At 43.5% G+C, this 26,877-nt stretch overlaps 1 protein-coding gene and 1 long non-coding RNA gene across 5 annotated transcripts in view; both read right to left on the reverse strand.

Moving 5' to 3' along the window:
- Positions 1-13,318: 13,318 nt before the first annotated feature.
- Positions 13,319-15,087, reverse strand: LOC114166887. The gene is made up of 3 exons (XR_003600044.1): positions 14,984-15,087; positions 14,797-14,867; positions 13,319-13,636 (listed from the first exon to the last, which is right to left on the reverse strand). It is a non-coding gene; the product is annotated as an uncharacterized LOC114166887 (long non-coding RNA).
- Positions 15,088-16,401: 1,314 nt separating this feature from the next.
- LOC114167152 overlaps positions 16,402-26,877 on the reverse strand; it is a 29,172-nt gene continuing 18,696 nt past the window's right edge. For 3 of the 4 annotated variants that reach the window (XM_028052130.1, XM_028052133.1, XM_028052132.1), the window contains 4 exons: positions 26,678-26,806; positions 26,470-26,587; positions 25,583-25,665; positions 16,402-17,231 (listed from right to left, as the gene is read on the reverse strand). In XM_028052130.1, the coding sequence (XP_027907931.1) occupies positions 16,811-17,231; positions 25,583-25,665; positions 26,470-26,587; positions 26,678-26,806 (751 nt within the window). In that variant the 3' untranslated portion in view covers positions 16,402-16,810. The remainder of the gene's footprint in view (positions 17,232-25,582; positions 25,666-26,469; positions 26,588-26,677; positions 26,807-26,877) is intronic. The other variant, XM_028052131.1, reaches the window with a different exon arrangement.

Consider the following 26,877-nt stretch of genomic DNA (forward strand, 5'->3'; position numbering starts at 1 on the left):
TTTAATAGATTACACTACTAAATAAAGCATCACACAGTTATAATAACGAGAAGCGCTCAGATGAACAAAAACGATAGAAAAGGTAACTGTTACAGTCATCCAGAAACTCTTAAAAGAGGTCATAGGCATATAACCATGCCATGAGAAAACACAGTCTAAAAGTTCAACAGTTGGGCAAAAGAAATGCTCTAAGAGCATGGAATTACAAGGCACTAGGGCCATGAATCTGCCCCTAAGGTCATCAAGACAGACAAACTAGATCGCACCGCTGCGTCTCCCGGATCCATCTCGAACCTCTCTCTCTTCTGCTCCCACCAAAGGTGATCATCGCAACAAGAAAACATAACAGAAAACAAACACAAACATGCAAGGGTAAGCTAGTGTAATATAATACTTATCATGGTATGAAGGAATAAATGCATAAACATTCCCAGACATACAACACAGAGGCACATAATTCATGGTATAACAAACAAGCAAGACACTATGACTCAATTATCCGGATACATATATTAAGATCGGATTCACTAGACGCTTGCACTTGTGGTGGCCTCTACTGCTCTGCAGAGCCATTGCCAATGGGTTTCACCCTACCACACACAAGGTTAGCCTTTAAACGTCTAAGGCCATTATCCTGCCAAAGACTAGGGCCTCCCGCTACTCTCACCACTTGGGTCAGTTTGCTCTACTTGAGACTCACTGACCCTTTAGAGTTTCGGGATGCGATCCTTACTTGAATCCTTATCTTAATATATACACTACACGCCACCACGAGGTCTCCCCACGAGACTCATGGAATTACGCCTATCGCACTAAATTTATGCTTCATACCATATCCACCACCTTTATCTTGAACATCCGATTCTCATGCAAGTTCTCAACCAACCAAACAAGTCATGTTTTCCATTTCATACTCAACATAACAAGACTTCATTTAATCTCATACAATCAAGCACAACACACAACCATAATTCTTACACCAAAATTTCTAAGAAAATTTATTATCACAAAACCAAAATCACTACAGTAATGCGTGACACATTTCTCAAGCTACAGATATCTAATCGACGATCCAACCGGTCAAAACATAAAATAGCATGTTATGAACCACATGTCAAAATTTGAGCTCAATCAAACGGTTAATGAGTCGGGAAAGTCAATTTTTCTAAAACTGCACATATCAGAAAAGTACACAGTCGCCCAGCGAGCCAAGGAACTAGCCCAGCGAGCCAAGGAACTAGCCCAGCGAGCCAAGGAACTAGCCCAGCGAGCCAAGGAACTCGCCCAGCGAGCCAAGGAACTCGCCCAGCGACTGTGCGACGCATCAGAAAACGAAAAAGACGTCAAACATCACAGTTTCATGAATATTTGAACCCCTAACTCAGAAATATACCAAAACTAACGTTTTCCAATCATTTAAGCATAAAACATAAACGAAAACAGACCACATATTTTAAAAACGCGAAAAGAACCTAGCTTCCCTTACCTTCGATTGAGCACCAAAAACAACAGATCCGCAATCCCCGAAAATGGCAGCTCCAGAACCAAGGAAGTGAGCTAGAAACATGGAAACCAGTACAGAAACACGAGTACAGAGTTAAACCCTACCCAGACCAACGTACAAGACAATGGGAAGGGGAAAAACGGACTAAAGATCTTGAGTTTTAACTTACCTAGAGTACCGAATGGCTTAGGCTAGCTTGGAAATGGGAGGTGATTTCGTGCCCTAGCAGAGCACCTAGCAGAGGGCAAGGTATGGAACTGCTGTTTCTAAAAAAAGAAAAGTTGAGGAATGAGGAGAATGGATGGGTTGGTGGTAGGGTAGGGTGCCCTTCAGAGGGGCTGCCCTTGGGCCTACGAAGGGCCAGGCCCAAACCTCTGGGACAAAAGAAAAGGGGCTTACAATATCTCCCCAACAACAAAAATTTTTCGTCCTCGAAAAATTAGACTCACCAGAACAGATGTGGGTATGAGCTCCTCATGTCCTCCTCCAGCTCCCAAGTTGCGTCGCCTGTCCTCCGGTCCCAGATGACCTTCACAAGACTAGTGGCTCTTCCCTTGCGCTCCTTCACTTGGCGATCCTCTATAGCCACGGGCTGTACCACTACCTGGAGATTCTCCCTGACTTGCACATCCTTTGCCTCCAAGACATGTGATGGGTCGAAGACATACTTACGTAGCTGTGAAACATGAAAGACTGGGTGTAGATTAGCCAACTGGGGTGGCAATGCAACCTCATAAGCCACGGGTCCTATCCTCCTTAAGATCTGATACGGACCCAAAAACTTAGGTGACAACTTCCTTGAGCGGATAGCCCTCCCCACACCAGTGGTTCGGGTCACCCTCAAGAACACATGCTCCCCAGCCTCAAACTCTAGGGGTCTCCTTCTTCGGTCTGCGTATGCCTTTTGCCGACTCTGGGATGCTTGCAACCTATCTCTCACTAATTGCACCTTCTCTGTGGTTTGTTGCAACAACTCAGGTCCTACCAAAACTGACTCACCATCCTGGTACCAACATAAGGGAGTCCTACACCTCCTCCCGTACAAAGCCTCATAGGGTGCCATCCCTATACTCGCTTGGTAACTGTTGTTGTAGGTAAACTCCACCAGCGGTAACACTTCATCCCAACTGCCAAGGTGGTCCAAGATGCAAGTCCTCAACAAGTCCTCCAAGGACTGAATCACCCTCTCTGACTGGCCATCCGTCTGAGGATGATAAGCAGAACTCATCCTCAGCCTGCTACCCATAGCCTCCTGCAGTGCCTGCCAGAACCTGGAAGTGAACCGGGGGTCTCTGTCAGACACTATGCTACTAGGCACTCCATGAAGTCTCACTATCTCTCGGATGTAAAGCTGGGCCAACTTGGCCATAGACATTCTGAGATTCACTGCCAAAAAGTGAGCACTCTTTGTCAAACGATCCACCACCACCCATATAGCATCATGTCCTCTCACGGTGCGAGGCAAGTGGGTAACAAAATCCATGGCTATGCTATCCCACTTCCACACCGGAATATCCAAAGGTTGAAGCGTTCCACCGGGTTTCTGATGCTCCACCTTCGCCTTTTGACAAGTCAAACAGGCCGATACAAACTGTGCAACTTCCTTTTTCATGCCCTGCCACCAAAAGTTCTCCTTGAGGTCTTGGTACATCTTAGTCATGCCAGGGTGCAGACTAAGACGACTCTTGTGTCCCTCCTCAAGGATCAACTTCCTCAACTCAACATCCTCTGGTACACAAACCCTGCCTCTGAACCTCAACACACCATCACTGCCTAAGGCAAACTCCTTGGCCTGATCCGTCCCCAGTAACTCTTTTACCTTCTGTAGACTAACATCCGTTGCTTGTCTCTCCCTGATTAAGCTCAAGAAATCACTAGATATAACCAAGGTGCTACACCTAATGAATTCCGGCTCCAACTCAAACTGTAGCTTCATGTCTCTGAAACTCTCAAGCAACTCCATCTCTTTTATCATCAAGTGCGCCACATGCACCGCCTTCCTACTCAATGCGTCCGCTACCACATTCGCCTTCCCTGGGTGGTAGAGAAGCTCGAAGTCGTAGTCCTTTAGAAACTCTATCCACCGCCTCTGCCTCATATTAAGCTCTTTTTGATCGAAGAGGTACTTCAAACTCTTGTGGTCACTAAACACACGGAACTGTGCACCATACAAGTAGTGCCTCCATATCTTCAAAGCAAAAACCACCGCTGCTAACTCTAGGTCATGAGTGGGGTAGTTCTTCTCATGAACCTTCAACTGCCTTGAAGCATAAGCCACCACCTTCCTCTCCTGCATCAAGACACACCCAAGACCCTGATGAGAGGCATCACAGTAGACCTCAAAGGGTTTACTCACATCTGGGATTACCAACACTGGAGCACTCGTCAGCCTCTGCTTAAGCTCCCTGAAGCTCTCCTCACACCTATCAGTCCATACAAACGGTTGGTCTTTCCTGGTTAGCTGTGTCAAGGGTGCTACTATCTTGGAGAACCCCTCTATAAATCTCCTGTAGTAGCCAGCTAAACCCACGAAGCTTCGGATCTCAGTCACTGACTTGGGACATTCCCACTGTATCACGGCCTCTACCTTCGCTGGATCAACAGCTATACCCTGAGCTGATATCACGTGCCCCAAGAACTGCACCTCTCTCATCCAGAAGTCACACTTGGACAACTTGGCAAACAGTTGCTTCTCCCTCAAGATGCTAAGCACTATCCTCAGATGCTCAGCATGCTCCTCCTGCGTCCTGGAGTAGATGAGAATGTCGTCTATGAAGACCACGACAAACTTATCTAAAAACGGGCGAAAGATCCGGTTCATGTAGTCCATGAACAAAGCCGGGGCATTAGTCACACCGAATGGCATGACGACATACTCGTAATGCCCATATCTGGATCTGAAAGCCGTCTTCTCAACATCTTCTGCCTTCACCAAAATCTGATGATAACCCGACCGAAGATCAATCTTGGAGAACACTGATGCCCCATGTAGCTGATCCATCAAATCATCTATTCTTGGCAAGGGGTACTTATTTTTGATAGTCAGCTTGTTCAGCTGCCTATAATCCACACACAACCTTGAGCCACCGTCCTTCTTCTTTACCAACAAGACAGGCGCTCCCCACGGCGAGGCACTCGGCCGTATAAACTGTTTCTCAAGCAACTCCTCTATCTGCTTCTTTAACTCCACCAACTCTGCTGGCGCCATGCGGTAAGGAGCTATCGACACTGGACCAGCTCCCGGTACCAAGTCTATGGAGAACTCAACCTCTCTCCTCGGGGGCAAACCCGGTACCTCTTCGGGAAACACATCCTCAAAGTCCCTGACCACTGGTATCACTGTTATCCTTTCCTCTTTCTCAACTTCCATCCTGGCAAAGACCATATAACACTGGACACCATCCCGGATTTCCTTCATAACCTCATGGGAAGATATTAGCTCAGGCTCCTCCGAGCTGTGGAACAACAACTTCTTCTCTCGGCAGTCGATGAGAACGTGATTGGCAGAGAGCCAATCCATTCCCAAGATCACATCTAACCCTTGCAGAGGGAGGCATATAAGATTGACTTTGTATACGCGCCCCTCTACCTCAACTAAACATCTAGAACACACAGAAGAAGTCCTAACCAACCCAGATGCCGGAGTCGATACCACGAGATCAAACTGTAGCTCACACACCGGCAGACCCAACTCCCGCACACAAGACTCTGACACAAATGAGTGTGTCGCTCCAGAATCAAAAAGAACACAACAGGACTTGCCAGATATCACACAACAACCAATAACAAGGTTACCTGAACCTGCCGCCTCTGACCCAGTCATAGCAAAAACCCTGCCTGTAGCCTGAGGCCTGCTGCCTCCTCCTCTCTGCTGAGTCTGGCCTGAACTCTGACTCGGAGTGTGTGGTGGAGGTCGTGCTACTGTTCTCCTCAGAGTGGGACAATCTCTACCAAAGTGACCCTCTCTGCCACAATGGTTGCACCTACGGAACCCAGATAGCTGTGGGCAGAAACTCTTCACATGCGGTCCTCCGCAATGGTGGCACTGGATCCTGCTGGGTGGGGAAGAAAAACCTCTAGACCCCTGTGACTGTGGGTGAGGTCTAGCATAAGGCTTCCTCTTCTCTTCAATCCTCGGCCTGGACCCAGATGGTCCACTAACTCTCTGTTGTGGTTGCTGTTGAGCTTCCACCTCCACCTTCATACGCTCCATGACCCTGGCCTTTTCCACTAAGGCCGCAAAGTCCTTGATGGACAGTGGAGCTACCATCAAGCGGATGTCTCCTCTAAGACCATTCTCAAATTTCCTGCAATGCCACTCTTCATCTAGTGGCATGGTATAGAAACGCCCCAGATGCTTGAACCTCTCGGCGTACTCAGCTACTGACTTGTTCCCTTGTGTCAGCTGGAGGAACTCTACCTCCTTAGCGTACCTCACGCTATCAGGGAAATACTCCGAAAGAAACTTCCTCTTGAAGGCTTCCCATGTGACATCCTCATGTTTCTCCTCCATCACCAGCTTCATGCTGGCCCACCAATGCTCAGCTTCTCCCGTGAGCATGTAGACAGTGAAAGCAAGCCTGCTCTCATCGGGGCACCTCTTGGCATCAAAGATGCGCTCCATATCTTTCATCCACTGGTCCGCCTGGTCGGGACTCTTCTTGCCATCAAACTTGGCAGGTTGGTGCTTCAAAAAGTCTTCCAAACTCCATTCAGGGGGTGGAGGTTGGGGATGAGGACCATACATCTGAGCACCTGCAGCATTCTCCCCTAGGTGTCGGAGAGCATCCACATGCTGCCTCTGTGCGTCCTCAGCAGCCTGCCTAGCAGCTTCCATCTGCTGCATCATGAAGTTCTGCTGCTCAAGAGAGGCTTCCTGGCGCTGCATCGCCGCCTCGTGTTGTTGCATCATGGCATTGCTTTGCTGAGTCAAAGCCGCAGCCATTGCCTCGATCGCCCTGGCCAGATCTTGTCCATCGCCCTGAGGGGGTTGAGGAGGAGCGATACGCGGGGGTGCCATAACACTGGACACACAGAAAGCACCATCAGACTCGGTTAGATTGGAAACTCATCTAAACATGACAGCAAAGACACAACGAAAGCTAAGCAAACACATAGCCCACAGACACTTAGGAACGAAGGCTCTGATACCATAAAAGTGTGACGTCCCATTTTAATAGATTACACTACTAAATAAAGCATCACACAGTTATAATAACGAGAAGCGCTCAGATGAACAAAAACGATAGAAAAGGTAACTGTTACAGTCATCCAGAAACTCTTAAAAGAGGTCATAGGCATATAACCATGCCATGAGAAAACACAGTCTAAAAGTTCAACAGTTGGGCAAAAGAAATGCTCTAAGAGCATGGAATTACAAGGCACTAGGGCCATGAATCTGCCCCTAAGGTCATCAAGACAGACAAACTAGATCGCACCGCTGCGTCTCCCGGATCCATCTCGAACCTCTCTCTCTTCTGCTCCCACCAAAGGTGATCATCGCAACAAGAAAATATAACAGAAAACAAACACAAACATGCAAGGGTAAGCTAGTGTAATATAATACTTATCATGGTATGAAGGAATAAATGCATAAACATTCCCAGACATACAACACAGAGGCACATAATTCATGGTATAACAAACAAGCAAGACACTATGACTCAATTATCCGGATACATATATTAAGATCGGATTCACTAGACGCTTGCACTTGTAGTGGCCTCTACTGCTCTGCAGAGCCATTGCCAATGGGTTTCACCCTACCACACACAAGGTTAGCCTTTAAACGTCTAAGGCCATTATCCTGCCAAAGACTAGGGCCTCCCGCTACTCTCACCACTTGGGTCAGTTTGCTCTACTTGAGACTCACTGACCCTTTAGAGTTTCGGGATGCGATCCTTACTTGAATCCTTATCTTAATATATACACTACACGCCACCACGAGGTCTCCCCACGAGACTCATGGAATTACGCCTATCGCACTAAATTTATGCTTCATACCATATCCACCACCTTTATCTTGAACATCCGATTCTCATGCAAGTTCTCAACCAACCAAACAAGTCATGTTTTCCATTTCATACTCAACATAACAAGACTTCATTTAATCTCATACAATCAAGCACAACACACAACCATAATTCTTACACCAAAATTTCTAAGAAAATTTATTATCACAAAACCAAAATCACTACAGTAATGCGTGACACATTTCTCAAGCTACAGATATCTAATCGACGATCCAACCGGTCAAAACATAAAATAGCATGTTATGAACCACATGTCAAAATTTGAGCTCAATCAAACGGTTAATGAGTCGGGAAAGTCAATTTTTCTAAAACTGCACATATCAGAAAAGTACACAGTCGCCCAGCGAGCCAAGGAACTAGCCCAGCGAGCCAAGGAACTAGCCCAGCGAGCCAAGGAACTAGCCCAGCGAGCCAAGGAACTCGCCCAGCGACTGTGCGACGCATCAGAAAACGAAAAAGACGTCAAACATCACAGTTTCATGAATATTTGAACCCCTAACTCAGAAATATACCAAAACTAACGTTTTCCAATCATTTAAGCATAAAACATAAACGAAAACAGACCACATATTTTAAAAACGCGAAAAGAACCTAGCTTCCCTTACCTTCGATTGAGCACCAAAAACAACAGATCCGCAATCCCCGAAAATGGCAGCTCCAGAACCAAGGAAGTGAGCTAGAAACATGGAAACCAGTACAGAAACACGAGTACAGAGTTAAACCCTACCCAGACCAACGTACAAGACAATGGGAAGGGGAAAAACGGACTAAAGATCTTGAGTTTTAACTTACCTAGAGTACCGAATGGCTTAGGCTAGCTTGGAAATGGGAGGTGATTTCGTGCCCTAGCAGAGCACCTAGCAGAGGGCAAGGTATGGAACTGCTGTTTCTAAAAAAAGAAAAGTTGAGGAATGAGGAGAATGGAGGGGTTGGTGGTAGGGTAGGGTGCCCTTCAGAGGGGCTGCCCTTGGGCCTACGAAGGGCCAGGCCCAAACCTCTGGGACAAAAGAAAAGGGGCTTACAATATCTCCCCAACAACAAAAATTTTTCGTCCTCGAAAAATTAGACTCACCAGAACAGATGTGGGTATGAGCTCCTCATGTCCTCCTCCAGCTCCCAAGTTGCGTCGCCTGTCCTCCGGTCCCAGATGACCTTCACAAGACTAGTGGCTCTTCCCTTGCGCTCCTTCACTTGGCGATCCTCTATAGCCACGGGCTGTACCACTACCTGGAGATTCTCCCTGACTTGCACATCCTCTGCCTCCAAGACATGTGATGGGTCGAAGACATACTTACGTAGCTGTGAAACATGAAAGACTGGGTGTAGATTAGCCAACTGGGGTGGCAATGCAACCTCATAAGCCACGGGTCCTATCCTCCTTAAGATCTGATACGGACCCAAAAACTTAGGTGACAACTTCCTTGAGCGGATAGCCCTCCCCACACCAGTGGTTCGGGTCACCCTCAAGAACACATGCTCCCCAGCCTCAAACTCTAGGGGTCTCCTTCTTCGGTCTGCGTATGCCTTTTGCCGACTCTGGGATGCTTGCAACCTATCTCTCACTAATTGCACCTTCTCTGTGGTTTGTTGCAACAACTCAGGTCCTACCAAAACTGACTCACCATCCTGGTACCAACATAAGGGAGTCCTACACCTCCTCCCGTACAAAGCCTCATAGGGTGCCATCCCTATACTCGCTTGGTAACTGTTGTTGTAGGTAAACTCCACCAGCGGTAACACTTCATCCCAACTGCCAAGGTGGTCCAAGATGCAAGTCCTCAACAAGTCCTCCAAGGACTGAATCACCCTCTCTGACTGGCCATCCGTCTGAGGATGATAAGCAGAACTCATCCTCAGCCTGCTACCCATAGCCTCCTGCAGTGCCTGCCAGAACCTGGAAGTGAACCGGGGGTCTCTGTCAGACACTATGCTACTAGGCACTCCATGAAGTCTCACTATCTCTCGGATGTAAAGCTGGGCCAACTTGGCCATAGACATTCTGAGATTCACTGCCAAAAAGTGAGCACTCTTTGTCAAACGATCCACCACCACCCATATAGCATCATGTCCTCTCACGGTGCGAGGCAAGTGGGTAACAAAATCCATGGCTATGCTATCCCACTTCCACACCGGAATATCCAAAGGTTGAAGCGTTCCACCGGGTTTCTGATGCTCCACCTTCGCCTTTTGACAAGTCAAACAGGCCGATACAAACTGTGCAACTTCCTTTTTCATGCCCTGCCACCAAAAGTTCTCCTTGAGGTCTTGGTACATCTTAGTCATGCCAGGGTGCAGACTAAGACGACTCTTGTGTCCCTCCTCAAGGATCAACTTCCTCAACTCAACATCCTCTGGTACACAAACCCTGCCTCTGAACCTCAACACACCATCACTGCCTAAGGCAAACTCCTTGGCCTGATCCGTCCCCAGTAACTCTTTTACCTTCTGTAGACTAACATCCGTTGCTTGTCTCTCCCTGATTAAGCTCAAGAAATCACTAGATATAACCAAGGTGCTACACCTAATGAATTCCGGCTCCAACTCAAACTGTAGCTTCATGTCTCTGAAACTCTCAAGCAACTCCATCTCTTTTATCATCAAGTGCGCCACATGCACCGCCTTCCTACTCAATGCGTCCGCTACCACATTCGCCTTCCCTGGGTGGTAGAGAAGCTCGAAGTCGTAGTCCTTTAGAAACTCTATCCACCGCCTCTGCCTCATATTAAGCTCTTTTTGATCGAAGAGGTACTTCAAACTCTTGTGGTCACTAAACACACGGAACTGTGCACCATACAAGTAGTGCCTCCATATCTTCAAAGCAAAAACCACCGCTGCTAACTCTAGGTCATGAGTGGGGTAGTTCTTCTCATGAACCTTCAACTGCCTTGAAGCATAAGCCACCACCTTCCTCTCCTGCATCAAGACACACCCAAGACCCTGATGAGAGGCATCACAGTAGACCTCAAAGGGTTTACTCACATCTGGGATTACCAACACTGGAGCACTCGTCAGCCTCTGCTTAAGCTCCCTGAAGCTCTCCTCACACCTATCAGTCCATACAAACGGTTGGTCTTTCCTGGTTAGCTGTGTCAAGGGTGCTACTATCTTGGAGAACCCCTCTATAAATCTCCTGTAGTAGCCAGCTAAACCCACGAAGCTTCGGATCTCAGTCACTGACTTGGGACATTCCCACTGTATCACGGCCTCTACCTTCGCTGGATCAACAGCTATACCCTGAGCTGATATCACGTGCCCCAAGAACTGCACCTCTCTCATCCAGAAGTCACACTTGGACAACTTGGCAAACAGTTGCTTCTCCCTCAAAATGCTAAGCACTATCCTCAGATGCTCAGCATGCTCCTCCTGCGTCCTGGAGTAGATGAGAATGTCGTCTATGAAGACCACGACAAACTTATCTAGAAACGGGCGAAAGATCCGGTTCATGTAGTCCATGAACAAAGCCGGGGCATTAGTCACACCGAATGGCATGACGACATACTCGTAATGCCCATATCTGGATCTGAAAGCCGTCTTCTCAACATCTTCTGCCTTCACCAAAATCTGATGATAACCCGACCGAAGATCAATCTTGGAGAACACTGATGCCCCATGTAGCTGATCCATCAAATCATCTATTCTTGGCAAGGGGTACTTATTTTTGATAGTCAGCTTGTTCAGCTGCCTATAATCCACACACAACCTTGAGCCACCGTCCTTCTTCTTTACCAACAAGACAGGCGCTCCCCACGGCGAGGCACTCGGCCGTATAAACTGTTTCTCAAGCAACTCCTCTATCTGCTTCTTTAACTCCACCAACTCTGCTGGCGCCATGCGGTAAGGAGCTATCGACACTGGACCAGCTCCCGGTACCAAGTCTATGGAGAACTCAACCTCTCTCCTCGGGGGCAAACCCGGTACCTCTTCGGGAAACACATCCTCAAAGTCCCTGACCACTGGTATCACTGTTATCCTTTCCTCTTTCTCAACTTCCATCCTGGCAAAGACCATATAACACTGGACACCATCCCGGATTTCCTTCATAACCTCATGGGAAGATATTAGCTCAGGCTCCTCCGAGCTGTGGAACAACAACTTCTTCTCTCGGCAGTCGATGAGAACGTGATTGGCAGAGAGCCAATCCATTCCCAAGATCACATCTAACCCTTGCAGAGGGAGGCATATAAGATTGACTTTGTATACGCGCCCCTCTACCTCAACTAAACATCTAGAACACACAGAAGAAGTCCTAACCAACCCAGATGCCGGAGTCGATACCACGAGATCAAACTGTAGCTCACACACCGGCAGACCCAACTCCCGCACACAAGACTCTGACACAAATGAGTGTGTCGCTCCAGAATCAAAAAGAACACAACAGGACTTGCCAGATATCACACAACAACCAATAACAAGGTTACCTGAACCTGCCGCCTCTGACCCAGTCATAGCAAAAACCCTGCCTGTAGCCTGAGGCCTGCTGCCTCCTCCTCTCTGCTGAGTCTGGCCTGAACTCTGACTCGGAGTGTGTGGTGGAGGTCGTGCTACTGTTCTCCTCAGAGTGGGACAATCTCTACCAAAGTGACCCTCTCTGCCACAATGGTTGCACCTGCGGAACCCAGATAGCTGTGGGCAGAAACTCTTCACATGCGGTCCTCCGCAATGGTGGCACTGGATCCTGCTGGGTGGGGAAGAAAAACCTCTAGACCCCTGTGACTGTGGGTGAGGTCTAGCATAAGGCTTCCTCTTCTCTTCAATCCTCGGCCTGGACCCAGATGGTCCACTAACTCTCTGCTGTGGTTGCTGTTGAGCTTCCACCTCCACCTTCATACGCTCCATGACCCTGGCCTTTTCCACTAAGGCCGCAAAGTCCTTGATGGACAGTGGAGCTACCATCAAGCGGATGTCTCCTCTAAGACCATTCTCAAATTTCCTGCAATGCCACTCTTCATCTAGTGGCATGGTATAGAAACGCCCCAGATGCTTGAACCTCTCGGCGTACTCAGCTACTGACTTGTTCCCTTGTGTCAGCTGGAGGAACTCTACCTCCTTAGCGTACCTCATGCTATCAGGGAAATACTCCGAAAGAAACTTCCTCTTGAAGGCTTCCCATGTGACATCCTCATGTTTCTCCTCCATCACCAGCTTCATGCTGGCCCACCAATGCTCAGCTTCTCCCGTGAGCATGTAGACAGTGAAAGCAAGCCTGCTCTCATCGGGGCACCTCTTGGCATCAAAGATGCGCTCCATATCTTTCATCCACTGGTCCGCCTGGTCGGGACTCTTCTTGCCATCAAACTTGGCAGGTTGGTGCTTCAAAAAGTCTTCCAAACTCCATTCAGGGGGTGGAGGTTGGGGATGAGGACCATACATCTGAGCACCTGCAGCATTCTCCCCTAGGTGTCGGAGAGCATCCACATGCTGCCTCTGTGCGTCCTCAGCAGCCTGCCTAGCAGCTTCCATCTGCTGCATCATGAAGTTCTGCTGCTCAAGAGAGGCTTCCTGGCGCTGCATCGCCGCCTCGTGTTGTTGCATCATGGCATTGCTTTGCTGAGTCAAAGCCGCAGCCATTGCCTCGATCGCCCTGGCCAGATCTTGTCCATCGCCCTGAGGGGGTTGAGGAGGAGCGATACGCGGGGGTGCCATAACACTGGACACACAGAAAGCACCATCAGACTCGGTTAGATTGGAAACTCATCTAAACATGACAGCAAAGACACAACGAAAGCTAAGCAAACACATAGCCCACAGACACTTAGGAACGAAGGCTCTGATACCATAAAAGTGTGACGTCCCATTTTAATAGATTACACTACTAAATAAAGCATCACACAGTTATAATAACGAGAAGCGCTCAGATGAACAAAAACGATAGAAAAGGTAACTGTTACAGTCATCCAGAAACTCTTAAAAGAGGTCATAGGCATATAACCATGCCATGAGAAAACACAGTCTAAAAGTTCAACAGTTGGGCAAAAGAAATGCTCTAAGAGCATGGAATTACAAGGCACTAGGGCCATGAATCTGCCCCTAAGGTCATCAAGACAGACAAACTAGATCGCACCGCTGCGTCTCCCGGATCCATCTCGAACCTCTCTCTCTTCTGCTCCCACCAAAGGTGATCATCGCAACAAGAAAACATAACAGAAAACAAACACAAACATGCAAGGGTAAGCTAGTGTAATATAATACTTATCATGGTATGAAGGAATAAATGCATAAACATTCCCAGACATACAACACAGAGGCACATAATTCATGGTATAACAAACAAGCAAGACACTATGACTCAATTATCCGGATACATATATTAAGATCGGATTCACTAGACGCTTGCACTTGTGGTGGCCTCTACTGCTCTGCAGAGCCATTGCCAATGGGTTTCACCCTACCACACACAAGGTTAGCCTTTAAACGTCTAAGGCCATTATCCTGCCAAATACTAGGGCCTCCCGCTACTCTCACCACTTGGGTCAGTTTGCTCTACTTGAGACTCACTGACCCTTTAGAGTTTCGGGATGCGATCCTTACTTGAATCCTTATCTTAATATATACACTACACGCCACCACGAGGTCTCCCCACGAGACTCATGGAATTACGCCTATCGCACTAAATTTATGCTTCATACCATATCCACCACCTTTATCTTGAACATCCGATTCTCATGCAAGTTCTCAACCAACCAAACAAGTCATGTTTTCCATTTCATACTCAACATAACAAGACTTCATTTAATCTCATACAATCAAGCACAACACACAACCATAATTCTTACACCAAAATTTCTAAGAAAATTTATTATCACAAAACCAAAATCACTACAGTAATGCGTGACACATTTCTCAAGCTACAGATATCTAATCGACGATCCAACCGGTCAAAACATAAAATAGCATGTTATGAACCACATGTCAAAATTTGAGCTCAATCAAACGGTTAATGAGTCGGGAAAGTCAATTTTTCTAAAACTGCACATATCAGAAAAGTACACAGTCGCCCAGCGAGCCAAGGAACTAGCCCAGCGAGCCAAGGAACTAGCCCAGCGAGCCAAGGAACTCGCCCAGCGAGCCAAGGAACTCGCCCAGCGACTGTGCAACGCATCAGAAAACGAAAAAGACGTCAAACATCACAGTTTCATGAATATTTGAACCCCTAACTCAGAAATATACCAAAACTAACGTTTTCCAATCATTTAAGCATAAAACATAAACGAAAACAGACCACATATTTTAAAAACGCGAAAAGAACCTAGCTTCCCTTACCTTCGATTGAGCACCAAAAACAACAGATCCGCAATCCCCGAAAATGGCAGCTCCAGAACCAAGGAAGTGAGCTAGAAACATGGAAACCAGTACAGAAACACGAGTACAGAGTTAAACCCTACCCAGACCAACGTACAAGACAATGGGAAGGGGAAAAACGGACTAAAGATCTTGAGTTTTAACTTACCTAGAGTACCGAATGGCTTAGGCTAGCTTGGAAATGGGAGGTGATTTCGTGCCCTAGCAGAGCACCTAGCAGAGGGCAAGGTATGGAACTGCTGTTTCTAAAAAAGAAAAGTTGAGGAATGAGGAGAATGGAGGGGTTGGTGGTAGGGTAGGGTGCCCTTCAGAGGGGCTGCCCTTGGGCCTACGAAGGGCCAGGCCCAAACCTCTGGGACAAAAGAAAAGGGGCTTACATATATAATGTATTTATTATACATTATGAATACATTGATATTTTTATATTATAGAAATGTGAAAAGAAATTATAAAGATGATGGAAGAAATGATTATCTATGGATTGGACTTGTAAAAGCAAATTACTTTAAAGATGAATAATTGGTTGTAGGACTAATTTTGTCTAAACAAACATATAATGGAAGAAAAAAAAAGCATGTAAACAAAATTACCATGCAAACATATCATAAACGTTAATAAATATTTACATTTCATTTATTATATATAATAAATAAAATAAAGTTTTAATAATAAACAAATTTATCCCACTTCTCGCTCTTTTTAGAATCTCTTACCTAATCCAAATCATTTAACTTTCTACCATTTTTATCTTTTATATTTAATTCAAACAATTTGACTTTCTACACATTTCTATTTTCGTTCTCTCCATTTCTTTTCTTTTTCATACCCAATCCAAATGTGAGCTTACTCTAATTCAAACAATATTGTGTTTTCAACTCGAGAAACTCACCAAGATGAAATGTCAAAAGCCTGATTTAGAAGTCTCAAACTCGTCAATGATTCTTTTTTTCATTTTTGATCATCATTGTTGTACTTCAGTTTAGATAATTTTTTATGCATATGAAGTAAGTTTGGGAATATAACAAATATATTGAATTTAGTCCACAAATTATAAGTATAAAAATATTATATTTTTGGTCTGTGGAACTCCTGGCCGAACTGCAGGAAGAAACTCACTAGTCCAATAATATTGAAGATGTCAAATTAAGTTTCTAACTTGTTAATTAACCGAGCTAACCACAAGTTATTTGGAAAAAACTGTAACTTTTTCAAATACAAATTAAAGATGGATCAACTCTTAAATTCACTAACAACCATTTATTAATTTTTTATTACAATTAAGTTGACAATTTGAATTTTTTAAATACTATGACCAATAATGTTTCAAATATTTAATTTATTTATTGGTCAAATTAAATAAATTATCACTTAATTTTTAATTATTATCTTCGTAACAATATTTAATAAAGTAAGTAAATACTTTGCACTAAAATACAAAATTTCTTGCTCACATAAAAAAGTAAATTGAATTTAACTAACTCATTTTTATAGCTTAACCCACAAAATCAACAAACTTTGACACTCCTATCCATCATCTAATTTATAGAACACCATCAATCAAAACAGTTAGAACGGTTAAAATGTTGCATTTCCAGGAATCTATTACAGCAGACGAAAAATAAATTTGGTGACAGGGTAAACTTAACAGTCACTGAATCAAATTTCAGATGATTACACTGATTGGAGCGGAAAAGATCTAATCTTGCATAATCTAGTTGCCAGTCCTCCAAAACTATTGTACAGAAACTGGTACAGTTGCCCAAAATATGGACCAACATCTAATTCAGCTATACATACTAATCTACAACAATGTTTTACCATGTTGCACATGGTTCTGCACAGAATTCTCCAAATTAAAGTTGTACAAATGTCCACTCCCAAGGTTTGGTTTTGCGCATGTATATATAAATATATTATTATATTATATATATACACAGAGGCCTAATCTAATGCACAACTCCATGGTCAGTAGTAGCTAAGAATGTTTCCTTTCCCATTTCCCTTCACGTCTGCTGTCTCTGTCCCTTCGTTCTCCAACTTGCCTTGACTTGCTTCCTCTTGAACCGTGCCTCTGAGAACCGTATCCAGCAGAAGGACCTTCAAATGCCGATACTAATTCTGGATCTCCAATGCTGCTGGTGTCCCCTGAATCCTTGCTTCCGTCAATGTTTTCTTCGTACATGCTGCCGGTGTCATCCTGTCGGTCACGCGACTGTAAAATAGTAGGAAGTTGTCCTGTGAATGTCCGAGATCCTGAAAGAACTATAGTCGGTGAGGGTACAATTGATGAGCTGGTGGAAGGAATTTCAGGCTGTAAGCTTCCACTACCAGCTCTAGTGCTCCCTTCGTTACCAGATCTTCCATTTTCTCTTTCGCGGAATCTATCCCTGGGTCGGCTGAAACAAGATCACAAACCCACAAAACCACATGAAGCAATTTATAGTGCAAGCCTCAAAACAAACAATGACTCAAGTATTTTAAGAAAAACACAACAAACGGAAGAGGATATAGTAGTAGCCTAGAGACCAATAGAAGAGGACTCTAACTTTTCAAAATGATTTTTGGACCATGGCATGGGCTTTTCAGGCCAGGCCACATCAAGATTACAAGCCACTTCTACAGATAATTATATCCCTCTCTCCCCGTGAAAAATAAAATTATTCATTAGGAAGGAAAAATAACCGGTGCTGACTATGATATTCTTCGAAAGACAAAAACAAAGCTTAAAACAACACATCCAAAAGAGACAGAAGGAAACTGTCATGACTGCGCCAAATGGTCAAAAATACAGCTAGAAGTGAACGTCCACCAATGCCATGATAGTGGACAAGAGACCAATATGATCTCTTGCATCTGTTTCTGTCGCTCTCAATATCATGACCTATTTTGTCAGTATTTCACCCATGAATTTCCCGCAAAAAATAGAACTCCAATTAGTCCCCTCTTTTATTTCTTCCTTCTAGCATGACTTTCACTATTTTTGTATGACCTAATCTGGCACTCTAATTTGCTAGCCAAATATTTTTTGGTGAAATGACTTACAGGTGCAGTCAACTTGTCTATGAACAAATGTTCACCAACTTTCAAAAGAATTGGCTACTCCAATTTGCTAGAATAACACTTCTCCCAAATGTACTGCCTCATCTTTGTCCAAGATGCCTCGCTCCTATCTGTGTCCCAACTGCACTAATCTGGTCTTCACCCTATGTGCACCAGCGTTGCCTCTATCCCAGAAGACATTGTTACACTTAGCTTCCAGTTTAAATATTTTGTCCCCAATAAAATTGGTTTGAAGGTCGTACCTCGCTTAGCTTGCTAATGATCATTCCAACTACCTTTACAATTTATCCTACTTATCCAACATCCTCGAGTTCCCTTAAAAGATTCCTTTTGGTAAACTGAATTTGTATGTTTTCTATTTATTTGTTGGGAAATGAATTATTTATTGTAACAAGTTTATAGCTAAGTGAGCTTCAACTTGAGGGGGAGACAGAAAAAATAGAAATATTTATCATGTCATCTTTAGAATATTTTAGATGATCTCTTCGGTTTCAGCATCTCTTGCATCTATTTTTCTCACTCGCATCACCTTATAAATTCTCTTTCCCATTAAAGTTCAGAATCTTATCACTCTTACAAGTAGAACTTAAATGAATTTTCTTAGAAAGTGAACTTTTAAGCCACACTCAACATCACAAGACGGGCTTGTAAGGTGACACCCACTTATATACTACAAATTGACCATATCTGATAGAACTATGACAGCAAAATCAAATCAAAACAGAACAGGAAAAGATAGTGCATGGAAACTGTATTATTGAATATTTAAAAATGAGCAAACTGACTGTAAGACAGTATAGTATATTTCCAGAGTCCATGACTCCTCCAGAGAGACCACTCTTCTCACCCTATTTCATAACAAACTCTCCGTACTCCCCTCTCTCTTTCTTCCCTTCTCAAATACTTGTATTCTTTTTCCACGTCATTACCCTTCCTAACTAATTAATATTCTCTTCCTAACTAATTAATATTCTCTGAGCCTGTTTTCTTCCTCCTAGAGTAAACCTTCCATATTTTGGGCCTTCCACTAACACGGCCTTCTTCACTATCTTTCTCCTTCTGTATCAGCCCCTCCTCAAGTGTTCTATCAATATCTCAAGTAGATATCCAACACATTCTCTTACTGAAAATTGAAAATTGCAAGTGTGAGATTAGATATTTGTAGGTAGTACAATAACATAAGGTTGTCATGATGCACCTAACAAACTATGTTAGGATAGGCTCTAACACCATTCTTTAAGTCCAACTAAACCTCACAAAACCAACTTGTATTGTATGGTTTGCTATCACTAATACTATAATCAATGTTGTCAAAGTCAAGGATTGCAAGAGAATCAAGTGGGAGACAAAAGATCGTAACTCGACTCGTAAGAGTTATATGTAGATGAAAACATATATTTATAAAAAGAAATATCATTAAAATAATACAAATAATAAAAATAACTCATACATAACTTACAAAACGGGTTCATGATTAATAATATAATTAAAAAAGTTCATAATTCATAAGACGCTCATAAAACAAATAAATTTATAAATTCATAAAAAATGGTCTACCCATTTTTTTCTTCAAATTCTAAATGAAGAGGAGCAAAAAAGCAGCGCAGGCGACGAGAGGGTGGAGAGCGTCGATGACAGTGAGGGACCAGGACGAAGAGCGTTGACGATAGCGAGGGCGACAATAACAAGGGACTGTGAGGACGGCAATCACAAAGGCTCTCGAGGGCAGCAATCGCAAGGGATTGTGAGGGTGGCAATTGCAGGGGATTGTGAGGGTGGCGATGAGTGCCACCGGTGAGTGCATTGGTGGTGTCAACAACGGTCATTGTGAAACTCGTGCCTTGTAAACTTTAAGCCTAGTGTCGTGAACCAACTAACTTCAGTTAACACACATTCTCGTACGAGCAAGCTCATTTTGAGCTAAATTTCAACTTTAATTTAGAAGGGCAGCAAGAATTTAATTCTTTGACCACTTTGACATTGAGGCTTTAAAACTATGACACCAACTCTTTCAAAAGTTTGAGCTATTAGTTGAAGGCTCATGAAGGGTTTTACAAAAGTCGGCTAAGAGATATAAACTAATCTTTAGCTTATGCTTTATGGCTGTTAGAGTATATAGAATTATATTCTGCAATTCTGTTTTGACTCAGATTCTGTAGTTGTTATACGGTTATAACCACTGTGACAGCTCAGCTCTAGAGAATATATTCCTTTCTGTTAGATGTTCCCTATATATAAAGGCCAACATTCTGGTCTATCAATAATAAGAAGATCTTTCATAAATTCTCTGCTGGTTTTCTTTTCTCTGTTTTTCTTTCTATGTTACAGTAGATTTAATTGTAATATGGTATCCAGAGCGTGAAGCCTAATTTATGGGCACCGGTCCTGAGCTCACGACTCCTCTTTCTCCAATGGCATCTTCGTCGACGACTCCGATCATCTTCTCGTATGTCATATCTGAGAAGCTATCCGACACTAACTTTTTAGTTTGGAAACAACAAGTCGAGCCTGTGATTAAAGCCCATCGTCTTCATCGTTATCTCGTCAATCCGTCCATTCCCTTGCAATTTCTCTCTCTTGCTGATCATGAATTAGGGATTGAAAATCCAGAATACACAACTTGGGAGACCCAAGATCAGCTCTTACTTTCATGGTTGCAGTCTTCCTTATCTACTCCGTTCTTAGCGCGTATGCTTGGTTGTAATCATGCGTTTCAAGTTTGGGAAAAAATTCATACCCATTTCCACTCTCAGACAAAGGCTCGGGCACGTCAGCTGCGTACAGAACTCCGCACCATCAAGAAAGGTGATCGCTCTATTAGTGAATTTCTTCTCAGTATCAAGGCTCTCGTTCACTCTCTTAATTCGATTGGTGATCCTGTTTCTGAGTCCGAACAGTTAGATATTCTCCTTGAAGGCCTTCCCGTTGAATATGAAGCATTTCTTTCTCTTATGCATAGCAAACCTGAACTGTTCTCGTTTGCCGAGATCAAGTCACTGTTGGTCGCTCAGGAAGCACGCCTTGAGCGATTCAAACATGATAATGACAGTGTTTCTCTCAACCTCACTCAGGCACATTCACAAACAGCTTCAACCCCCACTGTTCAAGTTACTGAAATGCGCTCGCCGTCTCATCCTCGCTTTCCCCATCCGCCCTCTACACGGGGAGGTTATTATCAGCGCGGCAGATCCAGTCGTGGTCGTAGGGGTGGGCGCTCTGGTCGTAGCAACGTTCAATGCCAAGTTTGCACCAAGTATGGCCACACCGCTTCAGTTTGTTATTTTCGCTTTGACCCCAACTATGTGGCTCCATCATATACTTTTGCTTCTGCACCGCCTCAATAACACTTTTATTCCTCCCATTCACCTCACTTTCAAGGCACTCAGTTTCCAGGAGCCTCTTTCTCGCCACGTTCTCATCCACCACAGGCGTCTTCTCTTCATCCTATGCCATCTGTTCCGCCTCATGCATATGTTACTCATGCCCCACCTCCACCTCCTACATATGCCCCACCTGTCCCGGTTCCTGCCCAGCAGTCTCAGACCTGGTTTGTTGACTCTGGCGCGTCACATCATATAACCCCTGATGCCACAAATATTATTGACCCTATGCCTTCTTCCCGGGATGATCATGTCTTCCTTGGTAACGGACAAGGTTTGCCCATTCATCTTTCAGGTTCTGCAACATTTTCTTCTTCTCATGATCCCCACATCTCTTTGCAGCTTAAGCATTTGTTGCATGTTCCTGCCCTTAATAAAAACCTTGTGAGTGTTAGTCGGTTTGCCAAAGATAATAACGTGTATTTCGAATTTCACTCCTCTGTTTGTTTTGTCAAGTCTCAGGTTGATCACTCCATCTTGCTTCGTGGGTATCTTGGTCGTGATGGTCTGTATCAATTTCCTCTGCCTCCGTTGCGTTCTCATCGTCAGCCTTCTCTTCATGCTCCATTTGTTTCTGTTACACACAAAGCACCCTCTGTTTCCACTGTACCCACACACAAGTTCACTATGTTTTCCCTTTGGCATAATAGGCTAGGCCATCCATCTGTTACCGTTTTACAAAATGTTCTTAAATGCTATAATCTCTCTCCATTAAATAAAATTTCTTCAGATTTCTGTGTAGCATGCTGTATGGGAAAGTCCCACCAACTTCCTTCTCACTCCTCTTTAAATTCTTATACTAAGCCGTTACAACTTGTTTTTGTGATTTGTGGGGTCCCTCGCACATTAAATCTTCCATGGGGTATAACTATTATGTTTCATTTGTTGATGCATACAACAAATACACTTGGATCTATTTTCTAAAGCACAAATCTGAAACCATCCATGTTTTTAAACAATTTAAAGTTTCTGTTGAACTTCAATTGAATCACAAAATTACAGAAATTCAAACAGATTGGGGTGGTGAATTTAGACCTTTCACTCATTATCTCACATCCCTTGGTATTCACCATCGTCTTATATGTCCTCATACTCACCACCAAAATGGTGTAGTCGAACGCAAACATCGTCACATTGTGGACATGGGTCTTCCTCTTCTATCTCAAGCTTCTCTTCCTCTGTCTTTTTGGGACCATGCTTTCCACACTGCCGTTTATATCATCAATCGTCTTCCCTCATCTACTACTCCTTATCATGTCCCATATTTCACTCTTTTTCACAAAGAAATTGACTACCATTTCCTCAAAATCTTTGGTTGCGCTTGTTTTCCACACACACATCCTTACCATAACAACAAATTACAGTTTAGGTCCACAGCCTGTACCTTTTTAGGATATTCCCCTTGTCACAAAGGGTACAAATGTCTTGATACTAATGGCAAAATTTTTATATCTAAGGATGTTGTTTTTGATGAACATACTTTTCCCTTTGCCACTCAAGTCCAGCCTCCTTTATTAGCCCCTTCATCCTCTCGGGTTCTTCCTCTTGGCATCATTCCTTCTGTGATTGTCACTCCCACTCAGCATGCTACTCTTGACACACCTCTTGTTTTGTCTCCTCCTGTGTCTTTCTCCTCCCAATCCCATTCATTAGACCCACCTGTTGTTCCTCCTTTTCCTGTGTCAACTTCTTCTCCTGAGTCTCACTCCTTGCCTCCTGTTTTGCCTTTACCATCTCAACCCACTCATCCTATGCAAACCCGTTCAAAATCTGGCATTGTTAAACCCTGTAGGTTTCCCACCTTACTTCTAACTGTTGCAGAACCTTCCACTGTTAAGCAAGCTTTGTCTTCTCCTCCTTGGCGTGAGGCTATGCAATGTGAATATGATGCGTTAATGGCCAATCAGACCTGGTCCCTTACTGCTCTTCCTTCTGGCCGCACTGCTATTGGTTGCAAATGGGTGTTTCGCATCAAAGAAAACCCAGATGGTTCTATCCAAAAGTATAAAGCCCGTCTTGTTGCTAAAGGGTTTCATCAAAGGTTAGGTTGTGACTATTCTGAGACTTTCTCTCCAGTTGTTAAGCCGGTTACTGTTCGGTTGATTCTTACACTTGCTCTAATCAATCGCTGGTCTGTGCAACAAATTGATATCAATAATGCCTTCTTAAATGGCATTTTACAGGAAGATGTCTACATGACTCAACCTCCTGGTTTTGAGTCTCCTGATTCGTCTCTTGTTTGCAAACTTCATCGTTCCATCTATGGCTTAAAACAAGCCCCACGCGCTTGGTATGATAGACTTACCTCTACCTTGGTCAGTGTTGGATTTGTTCACAGCAAATGTGATCCCTCTCTGTTAGTTCTCACTATTGCTTCTGATTGTGTTTATGTGCTTATCTATGTTGACGACATAATTTTCACTGGGTCTTCTGCTGTGTTGCTGCAATCTATAATATCCAAACTGCATGCTGTTTTTGCTCTTAAACAACTTGGTGATCTTGAGTATTTTTTGGGTATTGAGGTAAAACATCTTCCTGATGGCTCTCTTCTTCTCTGTCAAACCAAATACATTCGTGATCTCCTTGTCAAAGCTGGCATGACAGAAGCTAAAGACATTTCCACTCCTCTTCAAGGTGGCCTCAAACTTTCCAAGTATGGCTCTGACTACTTTGATGATCCTGCTCTCTACAGATCCATTGTGGGTGCTTTGAAATATATCACTATAACCAGACCTGAGATTGGCTTTAGTGTCAATAAAGTTTGCCAATTCATGTCTCAACCTTTATCTGATCACTGGAAAGCTGTCAAACGCATTCTGCGCTATTTAAAGGGTACTCTTTCTTATGGGTTACATCTTCAGCCTGCTCTTAGTTCTACCCAATATACTCTCACTGCTTTCTGTGACGCTGATTGGGCCTCGGATATTGATGACAGAAGGTCCACTTCAGGTGCTTGTATTTATTTTGGTAAAAATTTGGTTTCTTGGTGGTCTAAGAAACAAACTTTAGTTGCTCAGTCCAGTGCAGAGGCCGATCACAGCCTTGCTATCACTGCTTCTGAGCTCTTATGGTTGCAATCTCTTCTTAAAGAGTTAAAAATTGCGTGTGCCACACCGGTCATCTATTGTGATAATCAAAGTACTGTCGCTTTGAGCCATAATCCAGTTCTACATTCTCGCACAAAGCACATGGAATTAGACATCTTCTTTGTTCGAGAAAAGGTTTTGGATCGCTCTTTAATTGTCTCCCACATCCCTGCTACTGATCAAGTTGCTGACATCCTCACCAAATCCCTCTCTCAAGCTCGGTTCTGTATCTTACGTCACAAACTCAATGTTATTGATTCCTTTCAATAACCTTGTGTTTGAGGGGGAATGTTAGAGTATATAGAATTATATTCTGCAATTCTGTTTTGACTCAGATTCTGTATTTGTTATACGGTTATAACCACTGTGACAGCTCAGCTCTAGAGAATATATTCCTTTCTGTTAGATGTTCCCTATATATAAAGGCCAACATTCTGGTCTATCAATAATAAGAAGATCTTTCATAAATTCTCTGCTGGTTTTCTTTTCTCTGTTTTTCTTTCTATGTTACAGTAGATTTAATTGTAATAATGGCCAAGTGCTCATGACACCAACTCTTTCAAAAGTTTGAGCTAGTAGTAGAAGGCTCGTGAAGGGTTTTATAACAAACAGTTAAGAGATATAAACTAGTCCTTAGCTTATGCTTTATGGCCAAGTGCTCAACAGTTTGATCCTTGCTACCACATTCCTATATTCTCCCGATGTCCTCGACCTGGTTCCCTTTCAACTATTCTTTGGGATCCAAATCTTCTAATCTGATCATCACTACAAAACTGTTGATACCCATGGAAACCTTGCTTCCATCCACATTTTCTGCATATGTGCGGCCACTATCATCCGGTTGAAAATACGACTGTAAGATCGTAGGGAGCTTGCCTGAAACTGTCCTGCATCCAGAAATAACTGTACCCGGTGCCTAAAACTGTACTGTATCCAGAAAGAAATATAGTTGGTGAACCTGCAATTGAGGAACTAGAGGAAGGTATTTCAGGCTGTATGCTTCCACTAGCAGCTCTTACGCCCTTTACTACCAGATCCTCAATTTTCTCTTCCATGAAATCTATTCCTAGGGTTACTACAGAATGAGAAACCCAAAACTCCATGAAGCAAATACAAAACCATGGAAAAACACAAAATTCATCCATTCTTTCCAACAGAGTAGAGAAAGAAAATAATTTAAAGCCAGAACACCGTATTTGCGCAACTGATTTAACAGCTTACCTACTGTGAGTGGAGGATGAAAAATCACGCCGAGAAGGTCGAAGTCCTGATTCTGCTTGCTCTATTTCACGCTGTAGTTCTCTCTGCATATAATTTAAGAGGTAAAAAATATTTCAAAATCCCTAAGCAAAAAAATATATAACTATTAAGCTTACTCAACTCATGATGCAGAATTTTTACTTCTGCTACTTCTTTGATTAAGGGAAGAATATGCATATACATATATAATCATAAAACAGCAGCCTAGAACTGAAAAAGACAACCAGAATGGAATTCGACAACTCACTAGCAATATGCTTAAGGATTGTTAGACTTGTTCCACCTGGCACTCAAAAGGAATACTATTCCTCTACTAGACTTGCACAGTTCTAATCCCTTGAGCCAGCTTTTAAGCGTAGTCCGTTTCTAATGCCTAGCAACACTAAATGAAGTTTGTTCATTCTATTTTGTAGTGATATTTGTAGGGAAGTAACCCTCAGGAGAAGAGAAATGCAAGTGATTTGCACTTGATAATTGCGTTAATGTAATGATGGTCTCACTGTAAATGGGGATTAGGTACAATCAAGCAACCTACATATATCTTGAAATTATTACAAGGACCGAGCACATTGAGATTTTCTCCAACTGAACTGGTGATTCAGTGGTTGAGCCTAGACAAATTGTAGCGGCATTTAAAATCTAATGACAGATTAGGACATATGTTTATTAAATGGTCCTTGCCTCAGTTATGTTTGAAACTACATGCCAGCTTCAATAGTCTCTAGAATATTAAGTTTAGTAAGTCTTAATGTGCTGGGTTAAATAACTTAGGAGTTTAAATAACTGTACGAATCAGTATGATATGTTTACAACACGTTTAACAATAACAACTCCCGTAGTGGGATTACCTGTGTTTGCCTCTCCTTCTCCATGTCCAGATTGTGACGCAATTCCTTTGTTTTAGCACGCTCTATTTCTAGCAATCTTTGTCTTTCCAGCTCCTTTTCCATTTCAACTGTTCTTTCCCTGTTGAATAGTTATTAAAATCCTCAGCTTCAAGTAAAAATATCAAAACAATATACATCAAGCACCAAAATACTCAACAAGAGCTAAAACCTATCAAGTTCTTGTAGAAGTTCTGCTTCCCGTAAAGCCGCTTCTTCCAAATGTTTTTGACGGGCATGTCTCATAAGTAGTTTCTTTTGCCTACGGGCTACAATATCTTCTTTAAGTTTGGACTTTTCTCTGATAACATAATATGAACAAGTTTCAAACACTTTGCAACGTTCCTCAACAGCATAAATGGTTAAGATTTC

Source organism: Vigna unguiculata, chromosome 10 (assembly GCF_004118075.2).
Source record: "Vigna unguiculata cultivar IT97K-499-35 chromosome 10, ASM411807v1, whole genome shotgun sequence".
NCBI classification, from domain to species: domain Eukaryota; kingdom Viridiplantae; phylum Streptophyta; class Magnoliopsida; order Fabales; family Fabaceae; genus Vigna; species Vigna unguiculata.